The sequence below is a fragment of the Gouania willdenowi genome, chromosome 9 (assembly GCF_900634775.1).
Source record: "Gouania willdenowi chromosome 9, fGouWil2.1, whole genome shotgun sequence".
Classification (NCBI taxonomy): Eukaryota; Metazoa; Chordata; class Actinopteri; order Blenniiformes; family Gobiesocidae; genus Gouania; species Gouania willdenowi.
Genome location: NC_041052.1, coordinates 8,461,837 through 8,483,862, shown reverse-complemented (window position 1 = coordinate 8,483,862; position 22,026 = coordinate 8,461,837). Strand labels below are relative to the sequence as shown.

The following is a 22,026-nucleotide window of genomic DNA, read 5'->3' as shown; positions in this document are numbered from 1 at the left end:
CAGATACATACTTGAGTGAACTTAAAACGATGTAAATGTTTTTGGTTTTTGGACCAATAAGCAAGATGATCGGAAGATGCAAACCAAAAAGAAAGGGCATTAAAGAAGCTTTCCTACTGAGGCAGAAACGCAATCCATTACAAACACGAGATAAATTACAGTATCATCGTTCATTTTTGTTCATTGAACGGAAAGCTGACCTTTCAAACAAGAGCCACTTGTTCTTTCCAGATCAACCTACGACGCTTGAACAACACCAGAGCAAAACCCCTGACTTCTAAACAGTCATAAAAATTCATAATCATGCCTCCAATTTGTTGACGGATGAGAGTCAAGGATGAATTCTCATTATGGCAGGATAGATTGTATGGTGCTATGGCTTTCCATAGCTGTTGAGACTTAAAGATGAAACCCTCTAAAAACGAATGTAATTATAAGGTAAATACCTGATTTGCTAGGACGAGATTGTTCTGGTACGGACGTATTTACACCTGTACAGATGTGATTGCTGCTTTATTTTTTAATACTTATTATAATCTTTATTTGCCCCCCCCCCCCCCCCTTTGTTTATTTGTATTCATTACACTGGAAGGTTTCTTTGAAATTACAATTTATGTTAATCTTTGTTATGGGGAATTAAGAAAAAAACAAACTTGATCTTGAATCTTGAATCTTGAATCCGTTTTGCACCCGAAACCAATTTTAACTTTAAATTTAAGTTAAAGTAAAGTAGAAGAAACATTCAAAGAAATAAGAAATAGGATGTTCATGAAATTTCAAGCATTTTGATGCTATTCCCTTGAACAGGGTGTGTAGAACATGTGGGGCCAATCATCCAATCAGGGGTCAGAGGTCATGGGCTAATGTGGCGATGTGTGTGTTCCTGTTATCTTTAAAGAATAGTCTGGGGAACAGCACTATTGATTTGAAGTCGGCTTAATTTTCAGCGATCACCCAGGAGGCTTTCTGTACATGGAAGTGAAAGGCAATAAACATGCTGTCAGGTTACAAATGGGTACATCAATCAAAGTTCACCTATTTCCACACCAACGTAAACGCTACATACTGTACATACGAGAAAGTTGAGCAACTCCTTTGGGCATTCGTGAGAATTCTTTGAACATCCAAGTTCAAAGTTTACTGTGGCTTACTTAAAAGGTTGTTCAAAGCTCATTAAAAAAAACATTTGAATTTTTATTCATAATAGAAAAACCAAACGTTTTCAAGGAGAATTGTCAAAGGTGCTGGCATTAAGATAACATGTATTTGTTATTTCTACAAACCAACTCATAGAAACTCATCAGAGGAGATACATAATATATAATAAACCCTTAATCAAGCAATCCAGGCTAATTAGAAATGTAATGATTTGTTTAAAAACTGGTGCAGTGTGAATGGATCTCATCTCTGTTACCCATCACCCTCTTTTACCCCTTCTCTATGCTGTGTTTTTTCTTTTTAGATGGTGCATTTACCTAGCCCGTGAGTGATACCAAGTGAGATACGAATAAAGCGATGCATTCTGAAAAAGGGCAGGGGTGGCCAAGTGGAAGCAGGCTTATAACCAAAGGGTTGCCGGTTCGAATCCACTGTGTATCACAGTTGTATGTTGAACTCTATCTTTACCTTTGCCAGGGAAGTTACATTTCCAAGAGCATTATTTATTTATTTGTTTGTTGGTCTGTTAGGATTACATCAACAGTGCTTACCGCATTTTGACAAACGCTTAATTAAAGATCGATCTTACGCCAGGGGTCACCAACCTTTCTGAAACTGCGAGCTACTTCAAAGCTAGTGAATAGTCCAAAGAGCTGCCAGTTTAAAAATCTTATTAGATACAAAATTTTCACGTTTTCACTTTAAGTTTCAACATGTAACACTTTATTTCTTCCAATTTATGCAATTGTTTTATTTTAATTACGTTTCACAGGAAATCATCATGTTCCCATTTTACGAGACACAACGATTTAACAATTATGTAATATTTATATATATAAAATCCACAAAAATCATTTAATTTTCAGCGATCACCCAGGAGGCTTTCTGTACATGGAAGTGAAAGGCAATAAACATGCTGTCAGGTTACAAATGGGTACATCAATCAAAGTTCAGCTATTTCCACACCAACGTAAACGCTACATACTGTACATACGAGAAAGTTGAGCAACTCCTTTGAGCATTCGTGAGAATTCTTTGAACATCCAAGTTCAAAGTTTACTGTGGCTTACTTAAAAGGTTGTTCAAAGCTCATTAAAAAAAACATTTGAATTTTTATTCATAATAGAAAATCCAAACGTTTTCAAGGAGGATTGTCAAAGGTGCTGGCATTAAGATAACATGTATTTGTTATTTCTACAAACCAACTCATAGAAACTCATCAGAGGAGATACATAATATATAATAAACCCTTAATCATAATCATAATCGAAAATCCAAACATTTTCAAGGAGAATTTCTGATCAATATAATTCTAGATACATTTAAAAAAAATCGAAAAAATCCCTATCTCTATTTCTCATCATTGGCAAAATTTCAAAAATGTGTATCTCAGTTGGTAATTGATTGAATTTTTTTTTACATTTTACTCATTTATGTGTGGTTGGTCCAAATCGGGTCCGGATTGTGCATTTCATCTGGATTTTTCAAAACAATGGGGATGCTTATATTTAGACCTACTGTATTAATGAGGATAGACATTTCTTTTTCTCAAGTTTTCTTTATTTTATTTTGACATGTGTGTATATATATATATATATATATATATATATATATATATACACACACACGCTTTAAGAGTGTAAATGATCACAGATCCAGATAACTGCCAACAATATCTGGCACGGAGGAGATTGGTGGAGGTTTGCACTCTCATGATACTGTTTTTAATGTTATTATCCCTCACTCCATCACAGTCCACATAACATCATTGCGGCTTCAGTCGCAACGAAAATTGAATCCAATAAAAGAAACAAACTGTGTTTTGTGACTAAAATAGTATACATTAAATCACACTCTGACAGTGTCTCAAAGGAGATGGATGATGACAGGGGAGATGAGAGAAGGAATGGGAAACAGTGAGCTAAAGGGGGAAAAGAAAAAAAGGGGGATAAGACGTATACGACGCAAACTCAAGCTGAGTGAAAGCAAACAGCTAAATTAGTCATGTAAGAAATGCAAATCCACTTCCCCTGAGTGTTGCATGGCAGAATTACCCAGAGAGAAGCAGAGGGTGAATCATGCCAACCCCTGGCACCATATGATTTATTAGCAAACATCCAATTCAATAAGAAAGTGCTTAACTTTCCAAAGGCTGTGAACGTCTCATAAGGTGGCATTAGCTATAAGATATTAGCATTTCTGCTGGCAGGGGAAGGCAAGGCAAGACGCTGTGGAATAAAAAAAAAAACAAAAAAAAAAAACAGTCCCACTTACAAGAAAGATCTTGGCATGACGCACCAAGTGGGACCGTGACAGACTGAAAACTCACTTGGCCTTTTCCACGCAAGCATGTTACTACTCATCAACACAGACAATGAGGTTCATTAATTGACACTCAAGCCCAAAGAGCCTCTCTGGTTTGAAAAGGGCACGGAAAGAAAGGAAGGCAAAAAGAGGTATGAAAAAAAAGAAGAAGTGAGGAATAGATAGAAAGCATGCAACATAAGCAAAATGAAAGTGCCGACGCACTCCAGCCTGGAAATTAAAGTTTAAGTGGCAATGGGTATCTGGAGCACTTTTCCAAGTAAAGCTACATGTTAAACAGCTATTATTAGTCCTTTTACTTCACAATTGTAGGATAAACTATATTAAATTTCTGTTGATAGATAAACTAATGGCCCCCTCGCCAAAAACATCGCAATACAAGGAAGTTTATGGCAACTAGGGGTGAGTATTGGCAAGGATGTTGCAATACGATACGCATCACGATACAATATTATTTTGTGATATATCACGATATTCTACCCAGTTAATATCAATATTAAACATAGAGATGAAAAATCAAGTTCATCAGAAGATATTGATCATTCAGAGGACAAATTGAGTCAAAACTATTTGCTTCAAAGCCTCCTATTTATCATCTATTATTAGTGTTTTTGCACATTTTCACTGAAAAAAAGAAAAACAGTGTCACACACTGCCATCATAAAATAAAGTGCAACAAGTTTCCTTTCACTGAAACTACTGTGTAGAAGTCTCAAAGTAACCATGACAACATAATGACGACATTGTAACAACTGTAAGTGAGAACATTACGGATAAATCATTAAGGAGTTACTGACAATGCGCAAAAATAAGAAAAAACTATTTATCCTATTGTGTCAGTTTAAACACTGATCTGAACAGATTATACGAAAATAAAATGTTTGTGCATACATGAATATTGCAGGCATCACACACTCCAATCATAAAATCAAGTGTATCAAGTAACCATTGCAACACATTGAAAGCATTGCAACACATTGAAATATTGCACAAATACACAAAGATATTGATTAAATATAAAAAAAAAATGTGAGTGTGATTCGCCAGTTGGTGAAAATTAAAGGTTTCACACATTTCCATGGTTTTACATGTTAAAAGGTTGGCTGAACAATGGCTAACTTCGCTATTACGATGCAATCTCATGATATTTCAGCAAATGGTAAACCCTGAAACAGAATTTGGGAAATTTTGGATACTCTATTTATATTAGCCCACTGATGAACACACCTCATATTTTGTTTGTTTGGAACTTCTAGATTGTATTTGATAAATGAATGCCTTTTTTATGATGTCCTGATAGAACTGTGTTTGTCCGGGCCTAAAGCCACATTCTGACATGTGGGGACTTGTCCGCCCCATTTTTGTTGATTTATATTGTGGCACACAGGTGTGGTTAAATGGCTTCGTTTTCCATTTTTGGTAATTTCCATCGTTTCTTTTGCATTGTGTCTGCAGCCAGACAATTGTCATTTTGGCACCATCATTTTCTGTTATGTGGGTGTTTTGGGGAATGCAGATTCCTGAGATCTGTACCTGCTTTACTGTGAGATAACACAGATAAACATCCCATTCACACAACCATTCACTCTATTTAGAGACTCTAATATACCAATCGCACAGGTTTTAGGAGAGAAATGCAATTTTAGGAAGCTAGAAAACGTCTCTAAATGGCCATAAGAGCAAATGTCTGTGTGAGTAGACTCTATCATACTTTACATTAAATGTCAGCTGAGTTAGGCTTCAGAGTTGTCAATATAAATTCAATCAGCAATAAAATTATTCACCCTATTCTTTTTTTTATCACTTACAACTCAAACACAACTTCCAGTCCTTTGTCACACCTCTACTCTTTATGACTTTGTCTCCCAGATGATAATTTTACTATCAAATAAATCTAATTAAATTGTTTTACAATCACAGCATCGTTACTGGGCTTCGGATGGATTAACTAAAAGGTCTGTGGAAGGGGAATCAGTACTTAACATCGCAAGAGTGACAACGGGGTGATCTTTGAAGAAGCCATTAAGGAATGATTAGCAAACATCCTTAATGTGTCAAAAAAAAAAAAAAAAAGGTCACAGTGAGTTTGATTGATTTACCGATCGTGTAAGAGTGTGTGACGATGTTTGTGCGCCGCCCGGAGTTGTGGATGCGAGTTGGTGTTTGGAAGTGCTCAGTGGGGTGGGTGGGAAAATTGATTGACTTCAGAAACCAGTTCTCACATTTCAAAGTCAAATTAGGAAATGAAGGGAAAAAGGATGGTGTCATTAAGGAGACTCTCACTGGGGTGATAAGACGCTAAGTACATTAATGGGAGCAAATGCAAGCGTTTCTATTCAGGGAATAAAGACACTTCCATGCAGAGAGTGATGTTGGGCACATCTCTGTGTCATTTTCATTCAAATGATTCCAGATGTGCCAACAAATATCAACAATTAACCTTGCTTTTAACACTTTATGGGACAAATCTGTACAAAAATATGTAATATTATATATAGATGAAGACCTTTTCTTACGAGAAGCCTTATGAGTTGTGGTCCTCAAGTACCCCTTTCTCTTATTTCGGAATCCAAGTACCCTCTTTGTCCGACTTCACCATTTTGCTTAGAAAACTATTTAAAAACAACTATAGAGCACAATGATGGAATGAATGAGTGATAGCACACATTTTAAATCATCTCACTTTGTAAAAAAAAACAATAGAGCAGTGGTTCCTACAATGAGTTTTTGATCATGTTTGAGCTCAGATACATATATACAATGATTTGAATAGATTTATTTCAGTAGTTTTTATCATTTCCACTAGTCATCTCACGCCTAGGGTGGGACCAAAACTAGGGGTTCCCGATTCCGATATTGGTTCGATATCAGCCTGAAAACGAATATCGGATTCAAATTTCTGATTTTTTTTTTTTTTGTCAATTAATTTTTTGTTTATTTTATTCAATCGTAGAATACTGTAACTATTATGTTGAAAGTTAAAATGTATGTAACCAATTGGTTAATAATAAATGGGTCAGTTATTCTCATACCTAATGTTGCTGACTATTGTTCTCTGTTTGAGTAACTTCACTTGATCAAGCCTTTTCTACCATTCCACACTACTAAATAACTAATAATCATTTTTTTTATTAAAAAAAAAAAGAAATAATAGCAGTATGTATGATTCATGCTGATATCGGATCAATATCGGTATCGGCCGATATGCAAGGCTACAATATCGGTATCAAAACGAAAATGAAAAAGTTGCACGAGGACATCCCTAACCAAAACTGACGCTTTATTTGTTAATTTTACACTTACACGTACCTCCATTTGAGAAACATTGGTTTAGTGCAGCCATGGGCAAGTGGCGGCTCGGGGGCCATATGCGGCCCTCCGTCTAAGTTAATGCGGCCCAGAAGAAATACAAAGAATCACAACATTACAGGAAATATACTACAAAAATTACCAAAAAAGAGAACAGTAATACACAAAATTACTCGATATAACACAAAACTACAACAAAAATACACCAAAAAACTACAAATTACAGAAGATGACACCAGAAGTACACAAAACAACAACAAAAAAAAAAGTACAGGAAAATTACTCTGCAAACCCACAATACTAACAAACAAGCAAAAGGACAACAGAAATACACAATATGACTCCACAAAAACACACAACAGGACTACAGAAATGCATAAATGCCTCATAACAAGCAAGACAACAACAAACAGACACAGAATGACAGAAAAACACACAAAATTACTATATTGTTCTTTCTTGTGTTAATGCTCAGATTGGTCATTATTCTAAATGCTGACATGAATGTTGATAATGTGGCCCTTCCATTAAACAAACCCATTTTTTGTGGCCCTCCTGTTGCCCACCTCTGGTTTAGTGCAACCAACGTTAGGTTGGTACTACAATACGTCCTCTATGTAGCAATTGAAAAAAACATTTGTTAAATGCTGTTTAACTAAAGTAAGTACCTATTAACCTGCCCATACACGTAATAAAATCTGAACAAATGTCATCATAAAGGGCAGCGTGCATCCAAAAAGGTTAATGTTACATATCATTTTGCTTTATTTCATCATGGAAACATAAAGTGTGAGTGATTGATTAGCTTCACAGGAATTACGACAAAGATGAAACCAAAATAAGATATTTTTTGATATAAAGTACCTTTAGAGATCAGAGGTTGTGAAATTATTGTAATTTTTTATACATTATGGAAAAGGGTAGTCTGCAATATATTGATGAAAGGTCTTATCGAGGTTATATGGATGTCATTGGTTCATCTTCTGTACGGATGATGGTGGGGGTCTGCTGGTACCTACAAATATTACTAAACATTTGTCACAAAAAAGATAAATTGTCAAGACATATGTAAACATGGGGAACAAATAAATGTACTTTATTTTTGTGTGTTTATTAATTAATTGTATCTTATTAAAAGGCTAATATATTTTGTTTACCGTATAATTTAATTAGCAGCATAAAAAACAGGTCAAACAGACCAAAAAAAAAAAAAAAATTGCAACTGGTTTAAATTAAGAAAGCTTGTTAAGGAAAATAAAAATAAAAATATATAATCTTAGCAACACTTAATTAAAACTACATCAGGAAACGTCACTGATTTCATCTACAAATGTGTTCATTTGTCAAAACACTTACGGGTGATTTATTTTTTTTATTTTTCTTACCTCACATGAACAAACAATGGAAAATAATAAGCCTTCATTGTTTCTTAGACTATAGCTGGGTTCCATTTCCCTTGGAAATGCGCAAAATCTAAATAACACCTACATTTTGAAAACACTCAAATATCGCTAAGGTTTTTACGCTTTCATGAGGAGGTTTTTCAGACATCTCCATGTTGAAATACATCACAAATGCATTATGGTAACACTTTTGACGCAATAAAACGCCACAGAACGTGATGTACCTGGTCACATGACCACTTTTCTCTGAGAAATCATGGTGCGGTACATGTAAACAGATGAGCATTATACTAAAAATGATTACTACCACATTATACAGCAAACAACAAAGGAATGCAGAGTGTTATAAGGAGTGTTCAAAGTACAATTATACTTTGTCATTATTTAGAAATATTGCTTTCATTTTGCTTAAATCTGTAATGGAAACACAACTTATGAAAATAATAAAGAAGATAATAATGCATCAACAATTAAGAATATTTAACACATTTTTCTTGGGATCCTTAGCTCTGCTGCTAAAAGGGAAACAACCAGCCTTTCAATACCAAGAGGCCCTGGTACGACAAATAAAAAACAACCCATCAAATACAGTATTCCTCACTCCTTGTGTGTGCATATTATGACTTTATTACTCTGCCAATAGATCAATGGGTCATAACATGACTGCTTCAGACATAACACTGTGAATTCATGTTTATTTCGTCACTAAAATTAACAAGACATTTATTTTTTCAAACATGGCAAAGTGTCTAAGAAGTGTGCAAATCATTATTGAATCGATTATCAATTATAATTTGTTCATATTTATTAAGTGTGTTCTTTAAATCTAATTTGTAAACAACAACCCAAAATGTAACAAGACCCAAATTGTTGTTAAAAAAAAATGCAATGAAACCGAAAATGTAATAACTTGTTATTATGGCATTACCTAAAAGTATTTTCATTTGTATTTTTTTATTTTATATTTTTATATAATTTCCGTTCTCTTGGTTTTTTTCTTTCTTTCTTTGAAAGTTCCAAATAAAAATAAAATGTAAAAAAAAATGCAATAAAACCCAAAATGTAATAACTGGTTATTATGGAATTACCTAAAAGTATATTCATTTGTATTTTTTTTTTCTTTTAATTGTCTAAATAAATAAAAAGACAAATACAACAGTCATAGTGAAATGGGATTGGAATAAAGTACGGAATGGGACATGGAATATGAGGTGTAGATTTGCAATCTCATTATACTATAATCTGCTTTTATTGCCTTTTTTAAAAACATATTTCTGGGTTAGGAAGGTTTTCCAAGCTATAAGCATGTTAATGTCAGTTTACAGAAATTAAAACAACCTGTAGGTGCCAAAATTTCATATTTAGATAATATTTAGGTATTAGCTCATATCTCATTAAGATAAAGGAAGGAAAATGTGGATTGGGGGTCAGAGGGTGTTCCCTGATTATTGTGTTATGGCCACAGTGCCAGGCAATAAAGCACGAGAAAATGAGCGTCTATAGGGAGCTTTTTATTCACTCCCGAGCTCTCAGTTATTATATGCGTATCTGCGTCATAACAAACAAAAAAAAGATTAGAAAAGTTAATACAATTTGGAATTTAGGCCAAAGCTCCCAAACGGTACCAACAGGACCTTCACGGCAAAACTGTAAAACTAGGGGGACCATACGTCCGGTTTTACCCGACATGTCCTCTTTTCACGTCTTGTCTGGGTTTCCTCGGCACCATATATTGTATTTTGCAATAGATTCAAGAATATGTTGAGTACTTTGAGTATGCCGAGGTCAGCCCAAGTGTCTTCTTTTTTTAGAAATAAAAACAAAGTCACCCTAGTAAAAACCAACCTGCTGTTTTGGCAGCACAAATCACCACTAAGCCATTAAGGAGGCATTTCAGGAGGTGCTTCACTTCACTACCAGGAAAGCCAGCAGATATGTCCTGTGTTAAAAAAAAGAAACAAAAAAAAAAAAACGAGTGGCGACATTTCCAGGCACACGCAGGTCCCTGATTAGAGAGGCTCAACTCACAGCCTGCAGTCTATCAGCGCTCAGGGACCGGTAATCAATTCTCTAATGCCGTTTCAGCCGATTCACTGCCGCTATGATCCAGTCCTGCCTGTGTAGATAGTCACCAGTTAAGCAATGAGTGCGAATGCAAGCAGACACACAAGTCTAAGCCAGATGGCCGCTGTAAAAGGGTAGAAGACGACTCCCAAATACTCACTTACAAAGTGTAGCAGTGATAGGGCACTGCCACTGCCATGTAATGGTATTATCAAAATGACCGTATCTTTCACAAAGGCAGACTCTGGTTCCTGATTAGCGATGGTGGATCCTGTTCAAGACCAAATCTGATCAACATAGCACCAGACACAGGGTGGAATAGTTAGCCTGAAGCACCCATGTCATCACAGACGGGCGACTGGTGCTTTATTAGCAGTGGAGTCATTCATGGTATTAATCTCATTGGGGTTTGTTTGAAAAACATTTTAAAAAGACATTTAAAAATAGCTGCTGAAAGAAAAACACAAGGCCATGATGTATTATTCTTAACAAGATGCTTTGGGTCATATTAAATTACAATTTAGGACAAAAAAAAAAAAGAGAGTCGGACAGGGGCCGTCCCTAAATGTTCGCTTGAGGGAAGCCATCTGCACATATTTACTGACTCTTTGCTAACTCGTTGTTTTTGTCTTAAAGACAGTTCATGAAACAGGATAATCACGACTCAGAACAAATCTGTGCAATAAGAAGAAGCACACAGCCTGAATCCAAACAAACAGCTTCTCACATTGTCTCGTTTCTTCTCATCCATAATGTGGTTGATCGTCAACCCTCCAAAGGCTTTAATGGTTTATCTTAATTAACACAGTTCGGGACAATATTTGGAGAGCACGATATGTAACAAGGACCCAATTTGTTATATAAAAATGGTAATGAAACCCGAAATGTAATAACTGGTCAATAATGTAACAAAATGCTGAGCCTAAAGCGTAAAAACTTTTTGTTCGTTATTACTTTATGGGGCAAAATACTTTCCCCTAATAGTGTAATAATTCTATTACATCATAGAGTGAGTCAATCATTTATGGATTAAAGGGGTAATTGCTTCAATGTAGAGTGTAGTATCAAACACAAATGTGTTTGCATAAATATATATGTGTGTGTTTATATATATATATATATATAATTAGCGGTGAATCCTTTTGGAGAACCTTGACATTTTTGGTAAGTTTTTTTCTTTTCTAACTGTATATATACAGTATATACTGTATATCACTTTATTTTATTTATTTATTTTGCACACAATCCCAAAAAAATAATTAAACACAAACAATATCTCTTTTAATAACCGCATGTCAATAACCATAAAATCATACTTATTATGCGTTACAAATCAAGACTTTTGAAACATTGATTCAAGACATTTTAATGACAATTAAGGCCTTACTTTTAGATTCATGAATTTAATGCTTAAGACTTTTTAAGGATCACTGGGAACTAGAGGTGTCCCGATCCGATATTCATATCGGAAATCGGTCCGATATCAGCCAGAAAACGAATATCAAAATTTATCGGACTGCATCTAAAATCTCCGATATAAGCACTCCGATAATTCACTTATTTTATTCGATTGTAGAATACTGTAGATAAAATATATGCAACCAATTGGTTAATAACAAATGGGTCAGTTTTTCTCATACCTACTGTTGCTGACTATTGTTCTAACTTGATCAAGTCTTTTCTAACATTACATATTACATTTTGGGTTTTATTGCATTTTTGTTTTGTTACATTTTGGGTCATTGTTACATTTTGGGTCATTGTTACATATTTGGCTCTAACTAACAGTTTCAGTTTCTTTATGTAACTAATCCAAGGCGACCATGGCTGTTCATCGTAAACACTTACTTTGGCGTCTGCGTGTCTTCCAAACGGTTTCCCAACTGGAACTCATGGGATTTGCTGCGGTGCAGAGCGGTGAATCCCGGCAGCAGATGGATGAGCTTACGGCTTGGTGGAGGTGGCGTTCCGGGGGCCTTCACCTTGTTCCTTCGCCGCATCGGTGGAGTGCCAGGTGGGGTCATGGTGTTGACCACTAAGGGAGTCCGAGGGGGTGTGTGGCCAAAATGTCTCTGGCGGGGTGACGGGGGCAGGGAACGATGGCCAAAGTCTAGAGAAGGGAACAGGCCGGTGGCGGGGCTGTCAACGGTCAGTCGATCGGTGTAGAAAGGGGGGGCCAGGGCCTGGGGGCTGTGGCACATGTGCTGGTTGTACTTGGACTGGACTTTTGGGCTTTGGGAGAGCTGGAACCGAATCCACTGACTGGCCTCTGGCTGGCACACTGGAGTGTTTTCCTTCCCAGATTCAGAGGTGGGCCACTGGATGGACCAGTCCTGTTTAGCCTGGCTCCCTGTTGGAAGATGGTACATGGTCAACAATAACCCTGATCAGGACACAGCATCAGGGTGGGGGTTAATTATATGTTCAGTTACAATTAAATTATGATTACATGTGCAGCATTTTTTCCAATTAAAATTAAATTACAATTGTTTTTTTTATCCTCAGAACATCAATTACAGTTACTTTCTCAATTACTAAAGTTTAATTACAATTAATCACAATAACCGAGCCTATAATAAATAACCTAATGAAAGTTAACCTTCCTCTTGTGTTAGCTTTCTGTTAGCATTTATTATATTAAATTAGCTGTAAAATACACTAAAATCAAATATCTAATTTATTTCCTATCTATTGATTGCCTTGTTATGCTTCCAAATCAATGAAAATATATGTTTTAATATTTTTGGTGTGGGCATCCGAGCCTTTTTTGTGTCAGTTTACCCTAGATTTCATTTATTTTATTTTTTATTTTATTTTTATTTTTTTAATGGTAAGGTTAGTATAAAACATATTTAAATAACTGTTAACTACATATGTGTAGAACTGTACAGAGAACTGTAACATAGCTCCCAAGTTTAGCGTTAAATTATAATTGTAATTGCCATGAAAATTCCATAAAAATTGTCAAAGACTTTTTAAATGACAATTGTAATTATTATTATTATTATTAGTGCAGTGCTTCTCAAACTTTTAAATTAAATTATTAGACTGCAATAAATATGCAAGCAGGAACAAAATGTAACATTGAACTATAGGGCTGACCGATTATGGCTAAAATAATAATCACAATTATTTTTTTCAATATTGTAATCATGATTATAATCACAAGTATGTATCATGTTAGGAAAAAAAAGCTATGTTACTTTTAAACAAACAATACATGTACAGTTTACAGTGCAAAATGAAGCTTTAAATTACAATTATACTAAAAAATATATAATAAAATAAAATGTACCCAATAATTTAAAATGTAACAAAGCCTAACTGAATAGATACACTATTACAGAGTACAGAACCCCTATTTTAAACATAAATATTGCAGACAATAAGGTTAATTTAATCGTGGCAACAAAAATCGTAATCACGATTAAAATTTGATTAATTGTGTAGCCCTACATGGAACTAAAGGGCAAAAAAGTAATGATTTACTTTGGCATGTACTTCACATAAAGTGGAACAATAAACAAACCTTTAATAGTTGACTTAAAAATGTTTTACCTTTTTGGGTTTCTAAAGCTTGAAAACAATGGATTTTTGACTACTGTACTTTTCCATTTGTTTTGTGATTAGTTTAATTATTTTTGTATTATCTACTCATGAAATATGTTACTTGCATATGAAACATGATGTTACTTGTTTCCTGTTCATTTATTTCATACGTGCATTGAATTTCCTTTTTGATTTTCTTGAGCTTTTCGGCACAGATTGCACGTTACGTTATTTGGTCCCAATTTGTGGGGCAATGGGCGCAGGTGCTGCTTGAAAGTTCACTTTTGTTCAAAGTAAAAAATTACCTCAGTAAAAACTTTGAGAACCACTATATTAGTAACATAGTTGATTTGTAGGCACTTGTGTTTAAAGTACAAAAGAAAAAAGTCAAATCCAATCTCAGAACAAAAGACAAAATGCATATTTAAAACACAAAAACACATTTACTTTCATTCTTCTACTCATAACAATTCTTAATTACAACAGAAGAGCTAAACCTGGCTGAAGGCAGACATTTAAAACAAGCTAATGCATTCATTGAATGATTCAGCTTGTCTAACGTGAAGGTATTCAAAGCATGAAACATGTTTAAACGCAGAGTTTGCATGTGAGAAATAAAGGAAATAGCAGAAATATGAAAAAGCAAAGCAGTCAGCTTGTGTTTAGTTTTTGTTTGTGTGAAGCCCTCGTGGATCTCTTTTGGTTTTTCTGAGTCTTAGTTTATACTGTTTTTGGAGTCTGGCCTCATGTGTTAACTCGTCTTTGGCCTTTTCTCAATTCTAAGTATGCATACTTCGTACTTGTGAACTCCTGGGTACGGACTCGCGGGAGCAGACTTGAAGAACGGACTTGCGGAGTGCACAAGGGCGGACTTCACATACTCGTCGTTTTGGGACAAAGCAAACTTCCTGACATTGTTGCGTAGAGTATGTGCGCTCCACTGTAGACATCAAAGAAAATATGTATCATTGAGTAGATGTCATTGTTGTAAATATTAATTATTTGGTAAACCAATAAAACATTTGGTGATCAATAAAAAATTCTGAACACATTTTATGAACATTTTATGTATAACAATAATAAAAAAAAATATTTTATATCAAATTAAGGGATTTGAATTCTTACTTAAGGTATTAAATTCATAATTGTTAATCAAGAAATCATAATAAAAATAAGCTAAAAAACAAATAAATAAATAATTCAGGGATAGATTTTGGGAATACTTTAGGCGCACAAACAACGAGAATGATATTATTGATAATAATGATAATAAAAAATAATATAAAAGTAATTCTCCATTTTGAATAAGGTTTTTTTAATTCTCAATAATTATGTTTAAGATATTACATTTTTAAAGAGAAACAAAATTCTGTCCTGAAATCTGCACCAAATCTGCACCAAATCAGGTATGAAATTAAACTCCTAAGCGAATGCATTAATATCATTATTATTATTATGTTCAATATGCTGGTCAATGTATTTTTTGTAACTTACACGTGCGGCTTATCCTCCTCTGTCGTCATCTTTGAAATCATGTGCTTGTTTGAAGTGCATGCTGGGAAATATGGCTGACGGAGTACGCACAAGTCTCCTCTGATGCATGCTTGGTAAAATGGGCGTGGCAAGATTTACAGCGAACTTGCTGATCCAAGTCCCAAGTCCTGTTTGAATTGGAACAGGACTTGGGATGCGCGTGATGACGTTTCACGAGTCCACGAGTACACACGAGTACACAGAGACATTGAGAAACGGCCTTTGTGTTTCCAGGGTTTCCTGCTCGTGGCTCCTCCTCCCAGTGATGTCTGTGTGTTTGGGTTGTGACTGATTAGTTTTGCACTCAGGTGTGGCCCTTCTTAATCAAGCTTCGTTACTATTTAGCTTAGAGCTTGAACGCAGAGTGATTGCTGGATCCTTGTTCATCGTCATCCTCCTCGTGTGTTGCTGCGTTTCGCCTCCTGCTCCCAGTTTTCCCGCTACTCCTTTGTCCTTTTATAATTCTGGTTTTTTGTTGAATTTTTTGAATTAAACATGGACTGGATCCAAGAACAATACGCCTGCACTCTGCCTCCCTCTCTCTCTGAGCATTTGGGTCCACACCACCAAACGGTGACAAAAGCTGCATGAGTCATGATGTAAAACTGACTTCTGCTGTAAGTAAACTTTTAGCTAAATGATTAAAAAATTACATATAATGTATATATAATATACTGAACACAAAGTAAAATTTATATTAGGATTCTGACTTTTTTAAATTATACAAACTATTAGAGTTGGTGATGAAAATGCATTTGTTTTAGCAGCGGCATGCAAAACACATTACATTACTACAATCAACAAGACAATTATTTTATCAAACACGGCACATTGCATATGAAGTGCACTGAGGCTGCAACAACGAATCAATAAAAATCAACTATAATCAATTTGTTGCGTCGTGGGATTTATGTCACGGGCCTTGACTCAGAGCCGTTTGCTTCACCTGCAGAGCTTTGTGTGCGCGCGGGCAGAGTGTTTGTATGTGCGCATATCATGAGTGTTTGTGTGTCCGTCCACCACAAGTTTTTGTGCTTGCAGAGTGTTTGTGTGCGCGCAGGCAGAGTGTTTGTATGTGCGAGCACCACTAGTTTTTGTGTTTGCGCGGGCAGAGTGTTTGTGTGCGCGCGCACCACAAATTTTTGTGTGTGCGCAGTGTTTGTGTGTGCGGGAGCATGAGTGATTGTGTGTTTGAGTGTGCGCGCGCCACAACTGTGTGAGAGACGCCTTTATTTCAGTTTGATCAGCTTAAGCAGGGTTTAAATGTGCTTTATAGATAAACTGTGTTTTGAAAAAAATCTGATTAATAGATTAATTTATTGACCAATTAATCGATTATGAAAACAATCGTTAGTTGCAGCTCTAAAGTGCACAAATTCAGACATTCTTTAGTTGATTCTTAATTATTCATTTTAAAATGTATTAAGTGATTTGGCCTGTCTAACGTGAAGGTAATGGAAGCACAAAGCATATTTAATTGTGATTCAGAGCTTGCATGTGATAAATGAAGGAGATTGCAGAAATATGAAAGAGCAAAGCTGCATGAGTCATGATGTAAAGCTCAGTTCTTCTCAAAGTACACTTTCAGGTAAATGAGTAAAAAAAAAAGTTGATAGCAAGCAGCTGACATGAGTTTTTGGAGCTCGGGCGAAAATACTTTACCTCCGTTACTGTGCAATTTATCCTCCTCAAGTTGTTCTTCAAAAAGAAAACAAAAGAAAGAATTTGTTTAATGATATATATTCAAAAAAGGAAACACAGGCATCAAATAGTTTGCAACTTTTTGGGTTGTCTGGTTTTTTTGTAGATATGCATGGCCATCACACTGTATAAGAAAGCACATCAAGAATGGAAAATACTAAAAAGGTTGAATTCATCCAAAGGCTTTCTTCTTACTCTTCTCTTTGATTCTGGAGTGTCATTATTTTCCTTCCCAACGGGTTGCCTCCAAAGTACTCAAGGCACAAATAACAAACTTCAGACACAATAAAAACCCAACCAACATAAAATAAATCAGGGGAAATGTATGCTGTAAAATGTCCCCGCTGAATTGCAAAAACGTAGTGGGGATGCGCCAGCAGCTTTTGCTATTCTGTAACGGTGAAATGGAGACGAGGGCTTCCAGAATCAAAGAGCTGTGAAAAGAAGCAAAAAACAACAACACAGGAAACATAATAAATGGAAAATTTGAGGTTTGAATTCTTTTTTTAGTCGTGTAAGTGTAGGAGGTTGAGACGTTGCAAGTTTTTTTTTTTTTTTTTTGCCAGAGGTAGTGTTAAGTACTTATGAGACAAAGGAAAACAGCTTGTTAAAAACAGAAATCGTCACTGTTTACATCGTGTACAATAATATATGAAATCAGATTTCCTTGAAGGGGAAAGCCGTCATGATTGAAATATCAACAAAAGTGTTGGGATTTGTGTATTAATAATAATAACGCAGAGATACTTTATACCTACTGCTCCTGACAACGATACTAGAGACTATTCTACATTAATATGAAGAACACAAGGTAGACAGTCAAAGGATAACTAGCTAAAATCCCAGACGCACACATTACTCTTAAAATGACCATTGATGCAAGTTTTTACACTGTGGGAGAAGAATGTGCTAAGAGATAATTAAAGTGCAATTCAAAGTATTACGGCATTAAAAACATACATTTATATAAAGAACCAAAATGGGAAGTAGTGGAGCTTGTAGAGGAGTAGATAAATGAAAACATGGTGTCAGAGCATAAGCATTTCATACTGACCAAGACCAAGGGAAAACGGGCAGAAGCCTGAGCTTATGTTTAGCAACCCCCCACCCAAACATTAATTTATTGTTATGCGTACCTTTTTTATATGGACCAAACAAGAAGACAGTCATCAACATACCCCGACAGAAAAACAACAAGGGTAATAACTCCGTAAAAAATAATTGCGTTTCTCATTTTCGAACTCGATCAAGGTATTGATACCCTGACACCACACACCAAATGTGGTTATTCTATCTTAAATAGTTTCTGAGAAAAGCTGTCACCTTTAACTCAGACGGATGGGCAGACCTACAGTATATCCTCCTTCCACACTTTGTGGCGGGGGATAATAACAGTGCAACTGACTGACATACAAGGACAGAGACAGACCAGGTGAGCTCTGACAATCTCAGCACACCACACAAATAACGACTGTGTCCCGCTACCAATTTGTCTCCAAACCACAAATCTCACGTGATCAAATGAGATCTAACAACGGGATCTTATGCTGCGTTCAAAGACTCGGGACGCCACATAAAGCCAGAGCTCCAAACAATAGAGAGGTAAGCCATGTTTGAGATGAACTTGGTTGAACTTGGAGATCGGAACTTTCAACTAAGAAATGGCGAGTTGCCTTGAACGCAGCATTACGTGTTTCTCAGTCAGCTCGTTTCTTGACTGGTTACAGTATGTTTCACGTCACAAATCACAGGCTGAGTCAAAATAACAGATTACAATGAACCAAACTAAACTAGATCAGAAGCAAAGCAAACAGCATCTAGAAACAAAGTCAAAAACAAACTCATACTTTACCAGTTAAAGCCAAAAACTAACCAGAACATCACAGGCCTTATTTGTACCTTATTGGACCTTCTTGTATACATGCCGTTAAGTTCTTATTAGATAATGTATTCTATTTTTACATTTAGCAGCCCAGATTTGTCTGTGTTTCCTTTTAAGAAGAATTTGAGTATTGAACAGCTGTAATTATTAGGAGTGTGACAATATCTCGATGCAGCAATAGATCGCAATATTTTAACGCACGATCGATTATCGATATGCTTGCGCTAAATATCGATTTTAAAAATAATATATATATATATATTTTATTTATTTTCTATTTAAGATTTATTGTATTATTTTCAAAACCTTTTCTGACTTTTCACTAAAATGTGCAGGTATGAACTATATACTGTATATATATATATATATATTTGGTCCACTTTTTAGAAAAACAATGGATTGTGTTAGAGCAGGGGTGTCAAACTCAGGGGCCAAATATGGAGCAGTTTGATGTCAAGTTGGCCACAGATTTTATGCAGGAAACGAGAGATCTTTAAATTATTGTGTCCTAGTCTGCACTTCAAATACAATAAGTGATAAATGTCAGTCCCAACAGCATCTTCACTTTAAATTTACTAGATTTTGTAACCAATTTCTATTTAATTTAATTTAATACTATGTCATAATAAAGAAAATTGGAGGACTTTGTATTAATTTTGATCTATTTAACCTTAAAAATGCAATCATGCAATGCTCCAAAGTAGGAGTGGGACGATATCTCGATACGGTGATATGTCGCGATATTTTTTCGCACGATCGATTATCAATTATTATCAAGTATCAATTTTTTTTTTACATTTTATTTAATTTTTTTTTCAAAACCTTTTCTGCTTTTTCACTAAAATGTGCATTTTATCTTTTTTTTTCTTGTTATGTCAGATTATCGTATATTGATTTCTGACCAATATATTGATAATCGCTATCGTTATCGTGAGCTTTGTATCGCGTATTGTATCGTGAGGTGCCCAGAGGTTCCCACCCCCACTATCCTTCCATCCATTCATCAATCCATCTTTAACTTCAGTCTTTTTTGAAAAAAACTCAATTTTATTTTAAATATATTTTTAATATCAAAAGTACAGTTAAGTTTAAGCAGCTGTAGTGTCGTGCTTTGAGATTTTCACTGCTGTGAAAACAGGGAAACCTTTTCTTTATTTACCAGGTTTCTTTGGTTGTTCAGCCTCATGACGCATAACGTTACGGATTCCCCCGAACATAACATTGTTCTGCCAAAAGATCAAAATGTAAAATCTTGTGACATCATGAGGGACTTCTAGTCATTTTTCTCATCGACTGTTGCTCCAGAAGGACGAGCTACGTTCAAAAAAGAATGGATTTCTCTGAGCTGATCAAATTGACGGCTGTCTTTAAAGTCGAGCCGTCGATGCCAAAGGTTCCCGAGGTTTGCCCTCAGTGCGACTCTGAACCCACGTCTCACCCAAACACAGCCCTTTAAACGCATGTCAAGAGGCAGAAAGAAAAGGCGGGCCTTAGAGAGAGCTGAGACACAAAGAAAGAAAAGGATGGTGAAGGCTGTCAATCAATCTCTCTAAACACCACATGTCACATTGGCTCAACTTATTCATTTTTTTTTATTTTTTTATTTTTTTATTCATAATTCAAAAAAAAAAAAAAAGAGCCATCAGACTGAAACATAATACAGGATACAGAGAACGCACAAATTGTGTATATACGTATGTGTGTAAATGTGTGAACGTCGTATATGCATATATGTTTGATGTGCATGTATAAACTGTGTACACCTTTGTGTAGAATATATATTGAATGTGTATTGTAAAACTAGTAACATTAGTTTTCTAATTATTTTTATTTATTTTTTTATATTATCTAGAGAGCCTTGGTTTGTAACTGATTAGTTATATAACTGAGAGTTGTTTGTTCTGTTTTTTTGTTTATGTGAAGACTGCCAAAATAAAATTCAAATTCAAAATTCGAACTTCAGTCACAACATCTTGTTCCATCTTAAAAAATGTGTTCAAAAAAAATTGTGTTGAATAAATTTTATCATTTAAGATGAACGTAGTGGCACAAATATTAGAATATTGTGTCCAAATGGATTCTGGCACTGCCTGTCAAGCTGAGAACGGAGTCAAATATATCCCCGGAGAGGCAATGAACTTGGATTTCACTCAAAAAAAAAAAAAAGACGTGGCTTTAGGTAATGAGTGGATTCACAAGGTGCAGTAGTATCTTAGCAACTGCTTTGGCAAAGTGTTAGCAGGACTTGTCGTGTAAAAATTCTCTTTCCTCATAATGTCATATATCAGAGAAAGCCAACCAAGAACAACATTCTCCCAATAGAATATAAATAAAAACAGAGACTGCGGTGCCTTGTCGGTGTAACCAGGTAAATCAGACAAGATGCTTCCCATTGGGAGTTACTTTGATAACGCACCTGGGGCAAATTAATGGATGACAGAGGTTTACTCATACAGAAACCCAATATTACCAAGTAACTTTTTACAAAAAACATTTGAACCATTTGCTTTGAATTCACATTAACAGTTACTTCTTCAGGATGTTGCCCAAATTTCGTTAGATGCTATTAATTATGATACGTTAAAAATGTTGCCTTTTTGTACATTATTCAGAAAATACATGGTTCTTTCTACGGCCAAATTAGTTGTGCCAAATGTAATCTCTGCTTTTGTTGTTGTTTACTATTTTTTTGTTCCATTTTGTAACTATAGTAACTGTAAGTATGGTAACTGGTAAGTTACTATAGAGACTAGTGCAAGATTGGCACTGTTCGAGATGAGGAAAGGAGTCCCTCTGTCTAACCACAAAAAAACACACAATGACACAAAATGACAAAACAACAACAAATATACACAAAATAACTTAAAAAATTCACAAAATCTATTGGTTCAGATTGGTATTCTAAATGTCAACATGAGTTTTAATAATGTGGCCCTCAGATCGACCCATCTCTGCTGTAGCCTACAGGAATAAAACAGTACGTAACAGAGCCTAAACATGGAAAAAGACAATCTCAATTTGTAGATTTCTACAACTAAGTTGGAAGTAACTTACATGTTTTTGGACAGAGTACCAACATGCAAATTCCATGCATGAAACCAA

The 22,026-nt window shown here is 35.3% G+C and overlaps 1 protein-coding gene across 8 annotated transcripts in view; it reads right to left on the bottom strand.

Annotated features, from left to right (window-relative positions):
• ksr2 (kinase suppressor of ras 2) overlaps positions 1-22,026 on the bottom strand; it is a 152,406-nt gene that overhangs the window by 99,948 nt on the left and 30,432 nt on the right. For 6 of the 8 annotated variants that reach the window (XM_028458470.1, XM_028458471.1, XM_028458475.1 and 3 more), the window contains exons 4-5: positions 17,004-17,039; positions 12,108-12,609 (exon numbers count right to left, since the gene is read on the bottom strand). In XM_028458470.1, coding sequence (XP_028314271.1) covers positions 12,108-12,609; positions 17,004-17,039 — 538 coding nt within the window. The remainder of the gene's footprint in view (positions 1-12,107; positions 12,610-17,003; positions 17,040-22,026) is intronic. The other 2 variants (XM_028458476.1, XM_028458474.1) reach the window with 1 other exon arrangement.